The sequence below is a fragment of the Martes martes genome (genome assembly GCF_963455335.1).
Source record: "Martes martes genome assembly, chromosome: 7".
NCBI lineage: Eukaryota > Metazoa > Chordata > Mammalia > Carnivora > Mustelidae > Martes > Martes martes.
In genome coordinates this window covers 51,890,562-51,906,978 of record NC_137894.1, presented here as the reverse complement: position 1 = coordinate 51,906,978, position 16,417 = coordinate 51,890,562, and the positions used below count along the sequence as shown (strand labels likewise).

At 35.2% G+C, this 16,417-nt stretch overlaps 1 protein-coding gene across 1 annotated transcript; it reads right to left on the bottom strand.

The window, feature by feature from the left end:
• Positions 1-6,555: 6,555 nt before the first annotated feature.
• On the bottom strand, positions 6,556-7,497 carry LOC308346646 (olfactory receptor 4K13-like; the record flags this gene model as incomplete). The annotated part of the gene is made up of 1 exon (XM_080809702.1): positions 6,556-7,497. The coding sequence occupies one exon, from the start codon at positions 7,495-7,497 to the stop codon at positions 6,556-6,558; it is 942 nt and encodes a 313-aa protein (XP_080665828.1).
• Between the last annotated feature and the right edge of the window lie 8,920 nt (positions 7,498-16,417).

Here is a 16,417-nt window from a genome sequence, read left to right as displayed (position 1 = left end):
AATTTATTTTCAGCCAGAAAGGAGCAAAAGATAAGAAATTAATTCTAAAAATTTGTAAACAGAGTTTATAGGCATAGAGTGCATCTCCACAGTAATTTGTTGTTTCTGTCATGAGTTTATGAATATATGAACCATGAGTTCAACAGGCCAATGAGTAAAAGAGCCAAATGATCATTAGTCAAGTGATTCAATCTTTTGCCTCCTTCCCCCTCCCTAATTTAAAATGCTCAGGTGCATGGAAGTTGATAATACTTTTCGGCAAATTGCTTTCGGGTAATTTCTCCATCAGCTCTGCTGTATTATCACCTCTCTCTCTCTCTCTTTTGTTTTTAAAGATTTTTATTTTTATTAGTCGGGGGGAGAGAGAGAGAGAGAGAGCAAGTACGAGCAGGGGCAGTGGCAGGCAGAGAGAGAGAAGCGAGCTCCCCACTCAGCAAGGAGCCTGATGCGAGACTTGATCCCAGGACCTTGGGATTATGAGCTGAGCTGAAGGCAGACACTGAAATATCTGAGCCACCCAAGCATCCCTCCCCTCTCTTTTATCCTAAAGAGGTATACCAATGATTTCACTTATTTCTTATTGTCCCCCAAATTATAATAAATCAACCTAGCTAGGAAGTTTCTGGACAAGACCACAGTGTTTCTCAGCATCCATGTTTCTTTCTTTACTTCTTTCCCTCCCCCTCCCTTCTTTCCTTCCTCACTCCTTTCCTTCCTTATTTTATTCTTTCTTCCTTCTTTATTTCTTTTATTCTTTCTTCCTTCCTCCTCTCATCCCCTTTGTGCTCGTCGTTGTTGCCCTCCTCTTCTTCCTCATTCTTCTGAATAGTGCTGTGTATCTAATACTTTGATTTCTGGACAAAACTCGTGACCTCCACTGTTGATCCTTTTTGCTTGTTTTCCTGAATCTATTGTTGTTGGGTTTTTGACCGGAGTTTTCTTTCTTGTCCCTTTACATTCTATATGTATATGATCTCTGAACAACCAACAAATGTTTGGCAAATAGTTTTTGTTTCCTTGGCTCCTAAATTCTTATCATCTTTGTACCTAGTGCTTTCCTCTGACACAGTATCACACTTGTGTGCAGACCCACTGGACTCTTACCTTGGCTCATACATTCTTGACATTTGTACTCTGTATGTGTTTCCACATTGACCTGATACTGTTGGCTCACTGTTATCTACTTTTCATTGTGATTTAGATATTTTATTCCCAACTTTCCCCCCCACTTTCTTTTCTTCCTTTAAAAAAAAACTATTAGTGATGTATACCAAACACACAGATCTAGACTTATATAGTCATAAAAGCACATACTTGTACCATGTTCTAGTCCTGGAACACCAAATAGAATGTGGAAAATCTACTCTGAATTTCCTTTTTTTTTTTTTTTCTTTTGCTTAAAAAAAACTGAGTCAAGAATGAAGAGTTAAATTCTAGTCCTGGGCTCAGCATTTACTAGAAAATATACTCAACTTTTGAACAGTGATTTATTTCTCCATAAAAATGAAATGATACCTACACTACTACCTCACAGATTGTTATGAGACCCCAGGGTAACATAAACAGGATATATTTGTATATTTCATTGACTATATATAGGTCCTATGTATGTGCATTCAAATAATTCTATCTTTAGCATTATCTCATTTTCTGATGTTGTAAAGATACTCAAATCAGTAAGAACCACAGAAGAATTTTACTATGGAAGACTTGGTAAAGAAAAGATTTTTTTTTAAGATTTTATTTATTTATTTGATAGAGAAATCACAAGTAGGCAGAGAGAGGGAAGCAGGCTCCCTGCTCAGCAGAGAGCCTGATGTGGGGCTAGATCCCAGGACCCTGAGATCTTGACCTGAGCCAAAGACAGAGGCTTAACCCACTGAGCCACCCAGATGCCCCAAAGAAGAGAATGTTAATGAAAACATTTTTCTCTATGAAATATAAATGATATGATTACCTAGTTGTCTTCATTATAAAGACTTAATATCATCATTGGTATATATTTCATTCAGTACTTGAGTCTACATACTAGTTACTCATAGCTTTGAAACTATGCAGTCCTTAATCTCAAAATACTATAGGAAGAAAATCTTGAGAATTATAAAAGTAATTTTTTAGTTCAATTTGTAAAATTGGAAAATTAAAAGCAAATAATTATATTTATTAATTTAGCCTTTGTTTGAAAATTTATAAGCTCCTTCATAAAATGTATCCAGGATGTAGATGGATTTAATTCTGTCACAATAGATGAGATCATTTATTATGACAACTTGACATTTCTTTTATTGAAGTGTACAATTGCAGTTTGTTATTAATACTGATATTTAAACTTACCAGTTATACCTGAGGAGTGGTCTCTTCAAAGACATGCAGTCACTGTGAGATCCTGTATATATATTGTTTATCTTTTTTACCCCCATGAAGATATATGACAATCATTTGCAAGTTAAAAAAAAAAAAAAGACAAGAATCATATACATAAGGTGCTGACTGGTGATCAACCCTCAAAGGGAATTATTAAAATAAACATGCTTAGTATTCCCCAGAGTTCAGAACAAGGACTTACTCTCTCATTATTTAAATGGATTGTGAATTCACCAAGTGTATCAGTCATGTGAACTTTCTCTAATAAGTGCTTTGCACTGACTCGTGTTTTGGTTGGACCAGGATGAGCACATTTATAGAAAATGGATCTATCGTAAAATAAAGACTTGAGGAAATTATAATTCTATCAATCTGAGTATTTATTATTAATTTGGTAATTGAATGAATTTATTCTGTGAAATTAAAATAGTGAACTGAACAAGGCATATAAGGAAATTCATGGTATAAACCAGTTTTTAACAGAGACAAATCTCCTTTTACCATGTAAAGGGAGAGAAAGAGAGGAGAGAGCTTGAGCGAGCAAGCAGGGGATTCTTTCACCATGGTAATCGGTAAATGAGTAATGGTAATCAATGCACAATTCTTTAGTGAATTTTTACAACCAACCATTCTAGAGATACAGAATTTTGCTAGCCCTTTTTAATTGTATATAACTTCATGATCACTCAAAAGTATAAAGAGAGATCTGTAGCAAACCTTTATAAAACAGTGCAATTAAGCAATTAAAATTCTAAAGGCTAACAGCATAACAATATATGATTGCAGATGAGTTCATATGCTACAGAAATTTTTCTGTATTTATTCTTATATATAATTTTTCCATGTTGCTCCAATTAAAATCCTCTTGAAAAGGTTACAAGAAAGTGAGAGTAGTAAATATATGATAAATGTGGTGCCACATTCATTTCTAAAGCCCACGACAGACATTGTTAATAGATTTCTCAAACTTTTTAATTGAACCTCAGAATTTTTTTGAACACTTAGTTCCTTACACAGCCACTAACAATAAGAATTGCCATGAAGAACAAACCTTTTAAAAATATTTATAGATGGGGGCACCTGGGTGGCTCAGTGGGTTAAGCCTCTGCCTTCGGCTCAGGTCGTGATCTCAGGGTCCTGGGATTGAGCCCTGCATCAGGCTCTCTGCTCAGCGGGGAGCCTGTTTCCCCCTCTCTCTCTGCCTGCCTCTCTGCCTACTTGTGATCTCTGTCTGTCAAATAAATAAGTAGAATCTTTAAAAAAAATATTTATGGATGGGGTGGCTCAGTCAGTTAAGCATAAGTGAAGCAGATAAAGTCAATTATCATATGGTTTCACTTACTTGTGGAATATAAGGAATAACACAGAGGATATTAGGAGAAAGAAAGGAAAAGTGAAGGAGGAGAAATCGGAGGATGAGACGAACCATGGGAGACAGTGGACATGGAGAAACAAACTGAGGGTTTTAGAGGGGAGGTGGGTAGGGGGATGGGTGAGCCTGGTGGAGGGTATTAAGGAGGGCATGTATTGCATGGAACACTGAGTATTATATGTAAACAGTGAATCTTGGAATACTGAAAGAAAGAAAGAAAGAAAGAGAATAAAGTTCAAAAAAAAGTTGTTGTTTTTTTTTTTTTTTTTCCTAGCAAATCAAGACTGTGTAAGCCCCAGATAGGGCTTACCACTAAACACAAGAGAGAGGTGGGGGGAAGCATCTGTCTTCAACTCAGGTCATGATCCCAGGGTCCTAGGATCAAGCCCCACATTGGGTTCCCCACTCAGCAGGGAGTCTGCTTTTCCCTCTCCCACTACCCCTCCCCCCCACTCCTGCTCTCTCTCTCTGTTAAAAAAAATCTTTAAAAAAATATTCATGGTGAGGAAATATATGCCATGGTTTAGTGTGGCATTTGAGAAGATGTTTGCAAGAAGAAGATTCTTAAATATAGAAATCAGAAAGATAATATTAGAACAATATTGGTGTTCTGACTCAATTACCCAAACCAAGATATGGAAGCAACCAAAGTGTCCATCACTAGATGAATGGATAAGGAAGATATGGTACATATACACAATGGTATATTACTCAGCCATAAAAGAGAATGATGTCTTGCCATTTGCAGCAGCATGGATGGACGTCGAGGGTGTTAAGTGAAATGAGTCAGAGAGAGACAAATAACATAAAATTTCACTCATATGTGGCATCCAAAAAACAAAACAAATGAATTTTAAAAATAAACAAAAAGCAGAATTAGACATATAAATAAAGAGAACTAATAGTTGCCAATGGGCAAAATAGGTGAAGATAAGTGGGAGATACAGGCTTATAGTGAGGGAAAGAACAAGTCACAGGGATAAGACCCACAGCATAAGGAATATAGTCAGTAAAATTATAATAATGTATGGAGACAGATGGAGCTACACTTCTGCTGAGCTTAGTATAATGTATAAATTTGTCAAATCACAATGTTGTACACCTGAAACTAATGTAATATGTATTTAAACTATACTCAAATAAAAAATTTCATAATCAAAAAACAAAAATATTAAAATGTTTTTAAAAAGTGAGACATTTAAAAACATTTTTTAGAAACATAAAAAGAGATGGTTCCCAAGATGTTCAAATAACTTAAGGTTTTCTATTTGCCTTTGGAAATCTTTACAGTTTTCACAAATTTGTGTATTATTATTATTTAAATAGTTTTTCATTAAATATTATTATATTATTTAATAAATTCAGGCTTGCTATCTGAAATAGCCCATTAACAATTCCCTCTGCTTTTACTTTTGCTACATTATATTCTCTACTTAAGAGGACAGAGATATACCAAACTGTAATATATATGGGATCCCATCTTTCCCTTTATCAAAACACATTAATGGGTTTATATTGATAATAAAATGAATCCACTAGCCTGAAAACCCTGGCCTTTTCCTCTCTATAAAATCTCAGCATAGATCTTCTCTCTTTTATTCATCAATCTCCTTCATCAAGGTCTCTCTTTAATACTTACACAAAATCTTTCTCACTTAACTATGTCTAGGTACACTGGCCATTTGCCTGGAATGCTCTTTCCCCTGCTTAAATGTCTAATTCTAGAGCTTTCTTAATGTGTTTGTATAAATGTCTCCCCTTAAAAGGGTCTTCTGAGACTGCCACACCTAAAATAGATGTCTCCCCTTGGTTACTGTCTCTGGAACAGGGATCAGGTCTGTATCTATAACCATGTATCTGTGTTTCTTTGGGCAGCGATTGTTACCTAGTAAATTTTTTTTTTTAATGTTTCATGAATGATGAAATTCAGTTGAAAAAGCATTGAGTGTTCCTGTGATCTGGTAGAGCAAGCTCTACCAAGTTCATGGTTTTAATCTTAAATATTTCAGTTGATATTAATTCTTATAAAACTATTTGAGTACTCAAAGATATGTAGGAAATATTTGTTTTTAGGCATTTTTTTTATATTCTATTAAAGATAATTAGCATATCGAGGTTATATAGTGAGAAAGTATTCTTATCCTCAATCAAATCACAACCCCTCTGTGAAGACCTATATGGTTGACAAATATTGACAGATATTTGAACACCTATTATGTTACTTAATATAACTTCAGGAAAAAAAATTGATATTAAACACCATATAGTATGTTGTCTCACTAAAGTTACATATTTTTACATACTGACATTAAAACTTTAAAAAAATTTTGTAAAAAGTCATATGTTTATGTATTTTAAACATTCATCAGGGTTGTTTCTCTGAATTCATCTTTTTTTAAGATTTTATTTATTCATTTGAGAGAGAGAGAGCACAAGTGGCGGGGAGATGTAGAGGAGCAGCAGCAGGAGAGGGAGAAGAAGACTCCCCACTGAGAAGGGAGCTGATTGTGAGGCTCAATCCCAGGACCCTAGGATCATGACATGAGCCAAAGGTAGATTTCCATACATCTGAGCCACCCAGGCACCCCTGATTCTCTGAATTCTAAGACAAGGAAGTAACGAATGCACACTTATTTATGTATTAAATCTGTGCTATGAAATTTTCCACTAGATTTTTAATAAAAGTGACCTTAACAATTGCATGAATTTTAAGGGAAGAAAATAGATGGTATTAATATTTTCATTTTAATCATTCCAATAAATATATAAGACTCAAAAGCCCCAAATAGCAGAGGACACAAAAAAGAATCAGACTTTACTTAGGAAGTGAGCCAGGAACCAAGATGCTGGCTGCTGAGTCTCTTAATGGCTGCTTTCATTTCCTGATTCCTCAGAGTATAAATAATTGGATTAAGGAGGGGGGTGATTATAGAGTAAAACACAGAAAGAAACTTATCTACAGAGTAACTGCTGAATGGGAAAGCATAGATGAAGATAGTGGGACCAAAGAAGAGAGTGACCACAGTGATGTGAGCAGATAGTGTGGACACTGCCTTGGAGGATGCCCTGGAGGAGTGCTGCCAGATGGTGACCAGCATGACAATATAGGATATGAGCAAGAGAATGAAGCAGACCAGGGAGAGGAGTCCACTGTTTGCAATCACCAAGAGCTCTAGGATATAGGTGTCAGTGCAGGCAAGCTTGATGACCAGGGGAAGGTCACAGAAAATGCTGTCCACAACGTTGGGACCACAGAAAGGTAAACCTGCAGTGAAAACCATCTGGCTTGTGGTATGTATGAACCCAATTTCCCACGAGAGCAGTAGAAATACAATGAGAGCCCTGCGATTCATGATGGTCTTATAGTGCAAGGGTTTACATATGGCAACATACCTATCCATGGCCATAGCTATCAGAAGAGACATCTCTCCACCCCCAAAGAAGTGCATAAAAAACATCTGGGCCATGCAGCCCCACAAGGAGATGGTCTTGCGTTTTCTAAGGAAGTCTGCAATCACTTTGGGAGTTGCAGCAGAAGAAAGACACAAGTCAAAAAATGATAAATTTGCCAGAAAGAAATACATGGGGGAGTGAAGATGGTTGTCAACTATTACAGAGATCACAATGAGGAGGTTTCCTACTATGATGGCTACATAGATAAGAAAGAAGATTGCAAAAAAGAATAATTGAATTTCTTGAGAACTGGAAAGTCCCAGCAAGATGAACTCAGAAACACTTGATCTGTTGTTCGGGAGATCCATTCATCCTTTTGTATGAGTTTGTCAGAGGTTGCCTAGAAGAGGGAAAAAACAGGGTGTCATAGGGACTGAGAAGCCAGTAAACCTGATCTTTACTTACATGCTGTCTCATATGTAGGCACACAACCATTTTGGTAATATGACTGCTTCGCAGGTATTTTGCAGGAGATATTTCATAGGACCGCATGACAGTAGAAAGTGTGGAGGGCATGGAGCCAACTAAATGAAATGTGTGTGTTGGTTAGTAGGAGCACGGTTGCTTGGACATTTGAGAAAACCTCTCCCTTCTTGTTCAGCTGCAGATCAGACTGTGTGAAACACTTAACTTATTAGAAAGATAGAAAAGAGTTTTGGAAGGCATCAGCAAAACAGATTTTTATCTTTTTCAGGAAGTGCATTTACTGACACATTTTTTGTGACAGTCTCAGTATGCAGTAAAAAGTTTGCCATATTACGGGCACCTGGGTGGCTCAGTCAGTTAACTATGCTCAGCTCAGGTCATGATAATCATGAATGGTGGGATTGAGCCCCCTGGAGGCGTGCACTGAACCCATGGAGACATCTTCAGATTCTTTCTCCCTCTCCCTCTGCTCATCTTCTCTCAAATAAATAAAATCTTAAAAAAAGGTTTGCCGTATTAAATATTGCTGAAGTCACATAATCTGCATTATGCTTCTTAAATAGAACTGATTACAAATCATGAGCATATTGTTGTTAGAAGGTTGAATATGGGTACAGTTATATTATTAACAGATTAAAGCCTATTACTAAGGGAAGATTAAGGTTGTTAGAATTGAATGACCACATTGACTCTCAAAACTACAGATGCTCACTTACATATTGCTTAACTCTTCATGTGATTAGATGTGAAGTATAACCTATCTGTGCATGCGTATCCAGTTGTTGCAAAATTGAATTAAATATCCATTTTTATATGGTATCTTTTTTTTAAGTTATATGTTTTCACATATGTAAGTGTATAGAAACACCTAAATCACTATTACTAAGACTAGTGAAGTTTACCATTATAGTCTTGTTACTATAGTCTTGTTCCACTTAACTCCCATTAGTGAGGGGTAAAGAGTAAGGTGAATCATTGACCTTTGTAAACATGATTTTATTTTATTTTATTTTATTTTTTTTAAAGATTTTATTTATTTGACAGACAGAGATCACAAGTAGGCAGAAAGGCAGACAGAGAGAGAGGGGGAAGCAGGCTCCCCGCTGAGCAGAGAGCCCGATGTGGGGCTCGATCCCAGGACCCTGAGACCATGACCCGAGCCGAAGGCAGCGGCTTAACCCACTGAGCCACCCAGGTGTCCTGTAAACATGATTTTAAAAAATTTCAAATATGTTGGATTGTTTGAAAATAGTGCCATTTTGGATTACTTAGCTTTCTTGGACCTATCCTTTCTCACAGTTACTTCCTTAAAGTTCTTTTAGCCTTTAACTTTGCCAAGATGGAAAATGTCATATATTATGTTACTGACTGAGATGGATTCAGCTAAACTAAGTGAACTTTTAAAAAATACACACATATCAGGGGAATAGGTCAGCGCTCGATGTATATAAATTCACTTTTTCAAGACCTTCCTGTTTGCCTGATTGTAGCTCTGTTTTTCAAGTCTTATTCCAGGCTTGTAGTTCCTCTCCAGTCCTTTCCTTGCTTTTATGAAAGCCTAGACCCAGGCCCTAATGCAGATCACCAGAAAAGAAAATAGAATACATGGTTTCAGGGTACCTATTTAACTTTTGGTTACATAGTTCAAATTTTAAAAATACAGTATATTTAGATAACATAATAAGCATTTAGTCATATTCTCTTTTCTATATATAGTTACTATCACTAACACACACAGTTATTGTAAGTGGCTTATAATCTCCCATTATGTTTGACACCATCTTTCAGAGTAGCATAAAAACTTGTTTCTTTCAGGGGTGGCTGGGTTGTTTAGTCATTAGGTGTCTGCCTTCAGCCCAGGTCATGATCCCAGGGACCTGGGATCGAGCCCCACGTCGGGCTCCCTGATCAGCAGGAAGCGTGCTTCTCCCTCTCCCACTCCCCCTGCTTGTGTTCCCTTTCTTCCTGTGTCTCTCTCTGTCAAATAAATAAATAAAATCTTTAAAAACAAAACAAAAAAACGTTCCTTCTTTCACAAGGAAATAGAACTGAAAATGGAAACCTTTGTTAGTTCTCATTCACAGATGTGAATGTGTAATTGTTCTTTGTGCTTCACACCCCTGCTGTAAGACAATGATATTACCTAAGCTACAGTTTCTGGACCTCCTGTATTTGTCTGCAGTATGCAATAAGTACACTTGCAGGTGCACATGGGTCTGGCAGAGAGAGAGTCCTAGACAAGATGCTATCTCTAAATTTTTTTCACTTTAAAAGTGTTTAACTACTTGGCCATTTTCAGAATGTTGTCATAGGAAAGTTGAATTTTCTCATACATTTTCTAATAATTCCTAAGAAGTTAATGATACCATCAATGTTTTATAAGTGGTAATATTCTATGACTGAATTTCAAAGTCAGGAATCAGGCACTTTATCCTTGCATTTCTATCATTTATCTCTCTTTTAAAATAATTGCATTTCTAAAAACAATGAAGGAACTTTCTCTTTTTGCTATATATAAGTCAAAGAATAAAATTTTTCAATCTGATAAAGATAACCAAACAATTTGAACATACGTAGATTTCTTTTCTCTAAGAATAACTTACTTTGCTGGACTGTTATCTTAATTCCTGATAGCCATTTATATAGTGTTTCTGATTTTTGTATTTTTTTTTCAGTTGTGACAAAATCAGGTATATTCCAGTTTAATTTTCCCCTTTCAGCCTTCCCTTCACTTATCTTTTTGGCATTTGTACAGATCACTTATGGATACATTTAAGGTTATTAATGAAAATAATGAGATAGATATGGTATGTAAAGTAGAGTAATGGCTCAGGATTATGTAACCTACCTGTTTGCACTTGGACTTCAGAAGTAACATTGATATGAAGTGGATGCTTAATCTTCATCATTCAGTGATTTTATTTTCTGCTCTGAACTTCAAAAGACAGCAGTATATCAGTGTATCCCTTGGTAGAAGGCACAAAGAAGAAAACTCATTTGATTGTTTTAGATTCCCCAGAGACTAGTAGAAAAAACCAATTGGGATGTTAAAATAAATTTATGACATTACAGAAATGAGACATCATTTTTCATCCATAAAATTGATAATACTTTAAAGACAATACTCAGTATGCAGGTGGTCAGTGGAAAGGTAGGACTAGAGTTGAATTATGAGAATTTTATATTGTGTTCATTCTTTTGTTGGAGTTTGTTTTCTACAGTAATCACTGAAAATATATTACTGAAAATATATTTAGGAAAATATAAATATTATAGATTATTTTAATTCTAAATTGCATTAAGGCTGAAATTTTCTCATTTAAACTCTAATCTGTCTAGAATTTATTGGTAAATATTGTGAGGCAATTTTTCTTCTTTGCAATTAAATAATTCTTAATTATCTAATTAATCATTAATTAATTATTTAATATTATCTGATTAATTTAATCATTAATTAATTAATTAAATTCTTAATTATTTAATTTAATTTAAGAATTAAACAAATTCTTACTGGAATGAATTATTATTTAATTAATTCATTCCAGTAAGAATTTGTTATGCTTTCTTTATAACCTTTTGAATTTGTTGATAGATCAGCCTCTTCTCCTGGTGTACTCATTTTCTGTTTTTTTTCTCCCTCACAATTTTCGAGGAGATACTACAAATTTTACTACTCATTATGTTTACAGTACATTTAATCTATGGAAGGGCAAGTCTGTACTCACTCACTGCTTTATTCATTCACAGTTTTCTTGGTGAGTTTCTTATGTTTTTATTCTAAATTAGATTTATTTTCTAAAGTTAAAAAATTCCACTGATATTTTGATATTACAGTATTAAACTTATAAGAAATGTAGAAAAAATGAACAGAATTACAACATTGAGTCTTTCATCCAAAAGGATTTTATTTCCTCTAAATGTCTGCCTACTTATGACACAATAAAATTTTCTCATCTTCATTATCAACACATTTTTTGCAACTCATTTTTTGTTATAACTAATTTTGCCTATTTCCTACTTTGATGCTTTACTTATATGATCTTTTTCTTTATCATAATTGATTTTATTGTTCGTTTTCATTTTTTACATATTTAAGTGGTAAATGGTATCATTGTGGAAATCTCATTTGCAATTTTTTTCCAGTTCATTGTCTTCTTTGTTTTAGGTTACTTGCAAAATAACCTATAAATACTAATAACATATTTTTTCTAATACATTTCTTGTGCGTTATTGTATTAACTAGAATTTTAGAGCAATGCTGAATAACAGTGATAATAACTATGGCAGAACTTGTTAGTTTCCCAACCATGACCCTTCCTTATTTCTTAAAAAGAAAGCTCATTTTCTTGGGATCAGCTGTCTGTGCACTTCCATGGAGTCTCCAACCCACGCACAAAGTTAATCTCCCTCCCTGAGCCAGTCACAGTTTTTCATTTTCCTCACCAGTTTAGCAATGAGTCCAGACCATGTACAAGAGACTGCCGAGTAGCCTTCTCCCATTCTTCATTAGTATTGGACACCTGAATTCATTAAATGACATTGTGCACCCTTCCCTGCAAGAAAAAGTCGCCAATACCATGAAAGTAAACAGTGTTATTAGGAAGCCACTTGGTGAAAATTCTTTGTAGGTTCTGACTCCTAGGAGAGTTTTATACTTTCCCTCTCCCCAACTCCATTTTTTCTCAGGTCTATTTGGAAAATTTTGAGTTTTTATACTAATGTTAAGTACTATAAATGCTTATAGTTTAATGCTATCAGTTAAATATTGTACAAACAGAAGGATGTTAAGTAATTACTCAAGTGACAAAATATCTGAGTTGCTAACAGGAAATGTTCAGGGAAACCAAAGATGAGCATCAGCTGGAAGCTACCACCAAACCCAAGCTGGAGGGGCAAAAGAAGATGCCATCATGCCATAGCCCAAGGGTGTGATCATGTATTTGTTTTCTTCTTCTCCCTTGAGAAACTTCCATGAACATAGAGGCCTCATCCAACCAAATTTATTATCTCATATCTGTGTAGGTCCAAAATCCAACATTGGTCTCACCGTGATACAATCAGGTGGTTGGCAGGACAATATTCCTTACTGGAAGCTTTGAGGGAGAAACTGCTCCCAGACTCATGCTGTCTATGGGCCAACTTTCGTTCCAGGTGGTTGTAGAGTAACATCTCTGCTCCCTTGCTGTTATTTAGTCTGGGGTTGTTCTCACGGTTTAGGCATTGCCTGTATTCGTTGGTCATGTCTTTTTCCTCTTCAAAGCCAGAAACAGTGCATTAAAGCCTCCTCAAGTCTCATCCTCCCTGTATTCTTTTTGCTTTCTCTGAATCCCTGAAAGGTTCAATGCTTTTTAATACTCATGCATTAGATTAGTCCACCCAGATTATCCAGGATAATCTCCCCAGCTGAAGGTTTATAAACAATCATATCTGCAAAGGTCTTTTTGCATGTAAGGTAACATATTCACAAATTCCCTGATAAGGGTGTGGGCTTCTTTGGGAGACCATTTTTCTGGTTATAACAGCTACTATGCAAAAGTCAGAAGTATTGTGGCCCATTTCCCTAGGAGAACTAGAGCCATGAAAGTGTGGCTGATTTTCAGAGTGAGCCACAGAAGTACTGCAGATGTCTGGGCTAAGGTAGTGTGAGTGTGTGTATGTGTGTGTATATTCTTTGTCGTCCTTTCCTCCTACCTCATGTTAATCTAACAGTGATACTCATTTGTAAGCATCTGGAAGTCAAGTGACTCAGGGTCCTGGAAATGCAGTCTTCATGGATTAGGGTAGCCAATGATACAGAACAAATTTGTAGAAATGAAAAGAAGGATTGAAAGGAAAATGGACATGTGATGGCACGCATCATTTTATTATTCAATCTTTCTGGAATACAGGTGTGGTGTGTGGAATTTCTACAGACATTTTGTGACAAATTATTTTTTAAAGATTTTATTTATTTATTTGACAGAGAGAGATCACAAGTAGTCAGAGAGGCAGGCAGAGAGAGAGAAAGAGAGAGAGGAAAGCAGGCTCCCTGCTAAACAGAAAGCCCAACGTGGGGCTCAATCCCAGGACCTTGAGATCATAACCTGAGCCAGAGGCAGAAGCTTAACCCACTGAGCCACCCAGACACCTCTTTGTGACAAATTATTTAAAAAAGAGCATACACACAGGAGGTTTTGGAGTCTCTGGTGATACTGTGGTACTACTATACCAACACTGGACTAAGATACTATGATTTGTTTTACATTAACCATAACACTGTAATCATGGTTGATTACTAGCAGACCAACAATGAGACAAAATGAACACAAAAACCTCATTCTTTGAAGTGACAGGGTCCTGACACATTTGTAAAGTTTTGCGGAGTTTATATAGGGCAAGTATTCTGAGACATCAGCTTAAAAGTTAAAGTATGGCATCTTGTACCTCAATCACTACCACAAAAAAGAAAGCATAATGTCTGGTAGTTCGCTCCAAGTTTTAGGAGCCGTATATTCCAACATGTGTATATTGCTTATTGATTGATTGATATGAGGGTTCTAGTTTTTGTGAACTTAGTTCAGGAAAGCAACTTAGCAGATTTAGTACAGAGTGAAAGTAGCCTTATCACTAGGGCCGTATGTCCAGGCAAATTCTACAGTATTAAAGTTACCTATGTTGGGAAACAGACCATTTATAAGGTTTTCCATATCCTAATAAGAGAATCACAGTGTAGTTTCCTAAGATTATGTAGCATGGCTATGCCATGTGTAGCAGAGAACTGTACTTGAGTTGGAAATCAGTTCCTGGCATTCTGCTATGCCCACATAGGAATGGACCATGGTAGCACAGAACTTCTACTGACTATCGAGATGGAGCTATTTTTCATGTCTGTGTTCTTTTATATTAAGATGTACTAGAAAGCATCACAATTTTAAAATTGTATCCTGCTATCTTTGGGTGGCATCCTCTAGGATGTAGTGTATACTCTTATTATATAAATCACATTATATGTAATTTGTTCCCAATAAGAAGAATCTTCAGGATTTTATAGGATATTCCCCATTCTTCATTCCCTGTAATACATGTGTATAATATACGCTTCTTTTTTCACAGCTTCAGGCTCTCTAGGTCCAGAAATTCTGGGATATGTTTCCACCAGTGATGCAGTAAGATTTCTACTAACCTCAAGCTCAGTCACTTTTCAGTTTTCTTTCCCAGAGATGTAAAGACAAGGAAAGGTGTTACCATCCTGTAAAAGGTAATTTACCTTGATCACCCAAAGAGGTAGCACTGCTACTATACAAAGATAAAGTAGGATCATGGAATTTTTTTTTTAATCCATATTGAAATACTATCCTATTTCTGAGGTGAAAAAATGTATTGGATGGTATTACTTACAGAGATGACATTGAAAAAGAAAAGATTAGTGAACATCAAAACATAGCAATAGCACTATACAAAGTAAAACACAAGGAGAATAAAAATAATTTTTATTATATACATCTCTTTAAAAGGTAAATGACCATACACAGCAAAGGTAATAACAGTATATTGTTGAATATATTATCTCAATAGATTAACAGTAGACATTAATATAAAACAAAACAAATATCAGGGCCAAGAGATGGTGAATAGAAGTATACTGTTGTAACTTTCTTATGATACCCGGAAAGATATATATTGATTTTAGACTGTGATACAGTAAAATGTTCAGTATGTATTTGTAACCCTAAAATAAACACTAAAAACCTCAAGAAAAAGATAGCTAAGAGGTCAAGATTATTCATACAAAAAATTTAACTAAATAATAAGTAAGAAAAAAGCAAATATAAATAATACTCAAATATCCAAGAAAATACATAAAAAAGACAAAACTGAAGAAAAGAAACAAATATAAAATAAAAACATTGTCAATTTTAACTGAAACATGTCTATTATGATATGTATAAATGAACTAATAACCTATTTAAAAGCAGAGATTATTGTATTGGATAGATGTATGTTGCATACAAGAAATCACCACTAATAATAAAGACCTATACAGATGAGAAGTGAAAGGATAGTGTAAGAAAGACTACTTTAATACGTTCCTGTTAACCAGACTGTGTTGTATCAATTTACTCTTTCATTGTAACAAATTACCACAAAGTTAGTGACCTAAAATAACAAAAATTTATTATGCTACAATTCTGTAAGTCAGAAATCTGATCCAGGTCTCACTGGGCTACACTTAGTTGGCAGAGTTGTATTCTCTTCTGGAGACTCTATGAAAGAATCTGTTTCCTTGCCTTTTCCAATTAAACCAAGTGAAGCAGAAAATGTGAAAAAATATAAAACATCTGACAAGAAAGCAAATTTTAATCTAATCATATCAATAATAATCCTATTATATGTCATTTATTTTACAGGACTTGTCGTGCATTTACATACACACACACACACACACACATACATGCACAAACCCAACAAGATATCATACTCTTTTTTGTACAGTCAATATTTAGTAGATGCTCATTTACATGTATCAACATATTCCTTTTTGTGGTCTTAAAACATACTAATTCATAAGATCTTTGTACCCTTGTATTGGTCATCCTCCTCACTAGAATTTTCTGTCCCCATGCAATTCCATGGGTATGTCTTTTAAGTTATCTTGATACCAGCTACCCACTGCTCTAAAAGACCTTGCTTAACCACCAAAAGCAAAGGAACTAGCATATCCCAGTCAAACTCTATCATAACACTATTTTTTATTTACTTTAGAGCACTATCTCTTTCGGATATTATGGGTTGTTTTCAGTTTAGTAGTTTAAACTGTGTTTA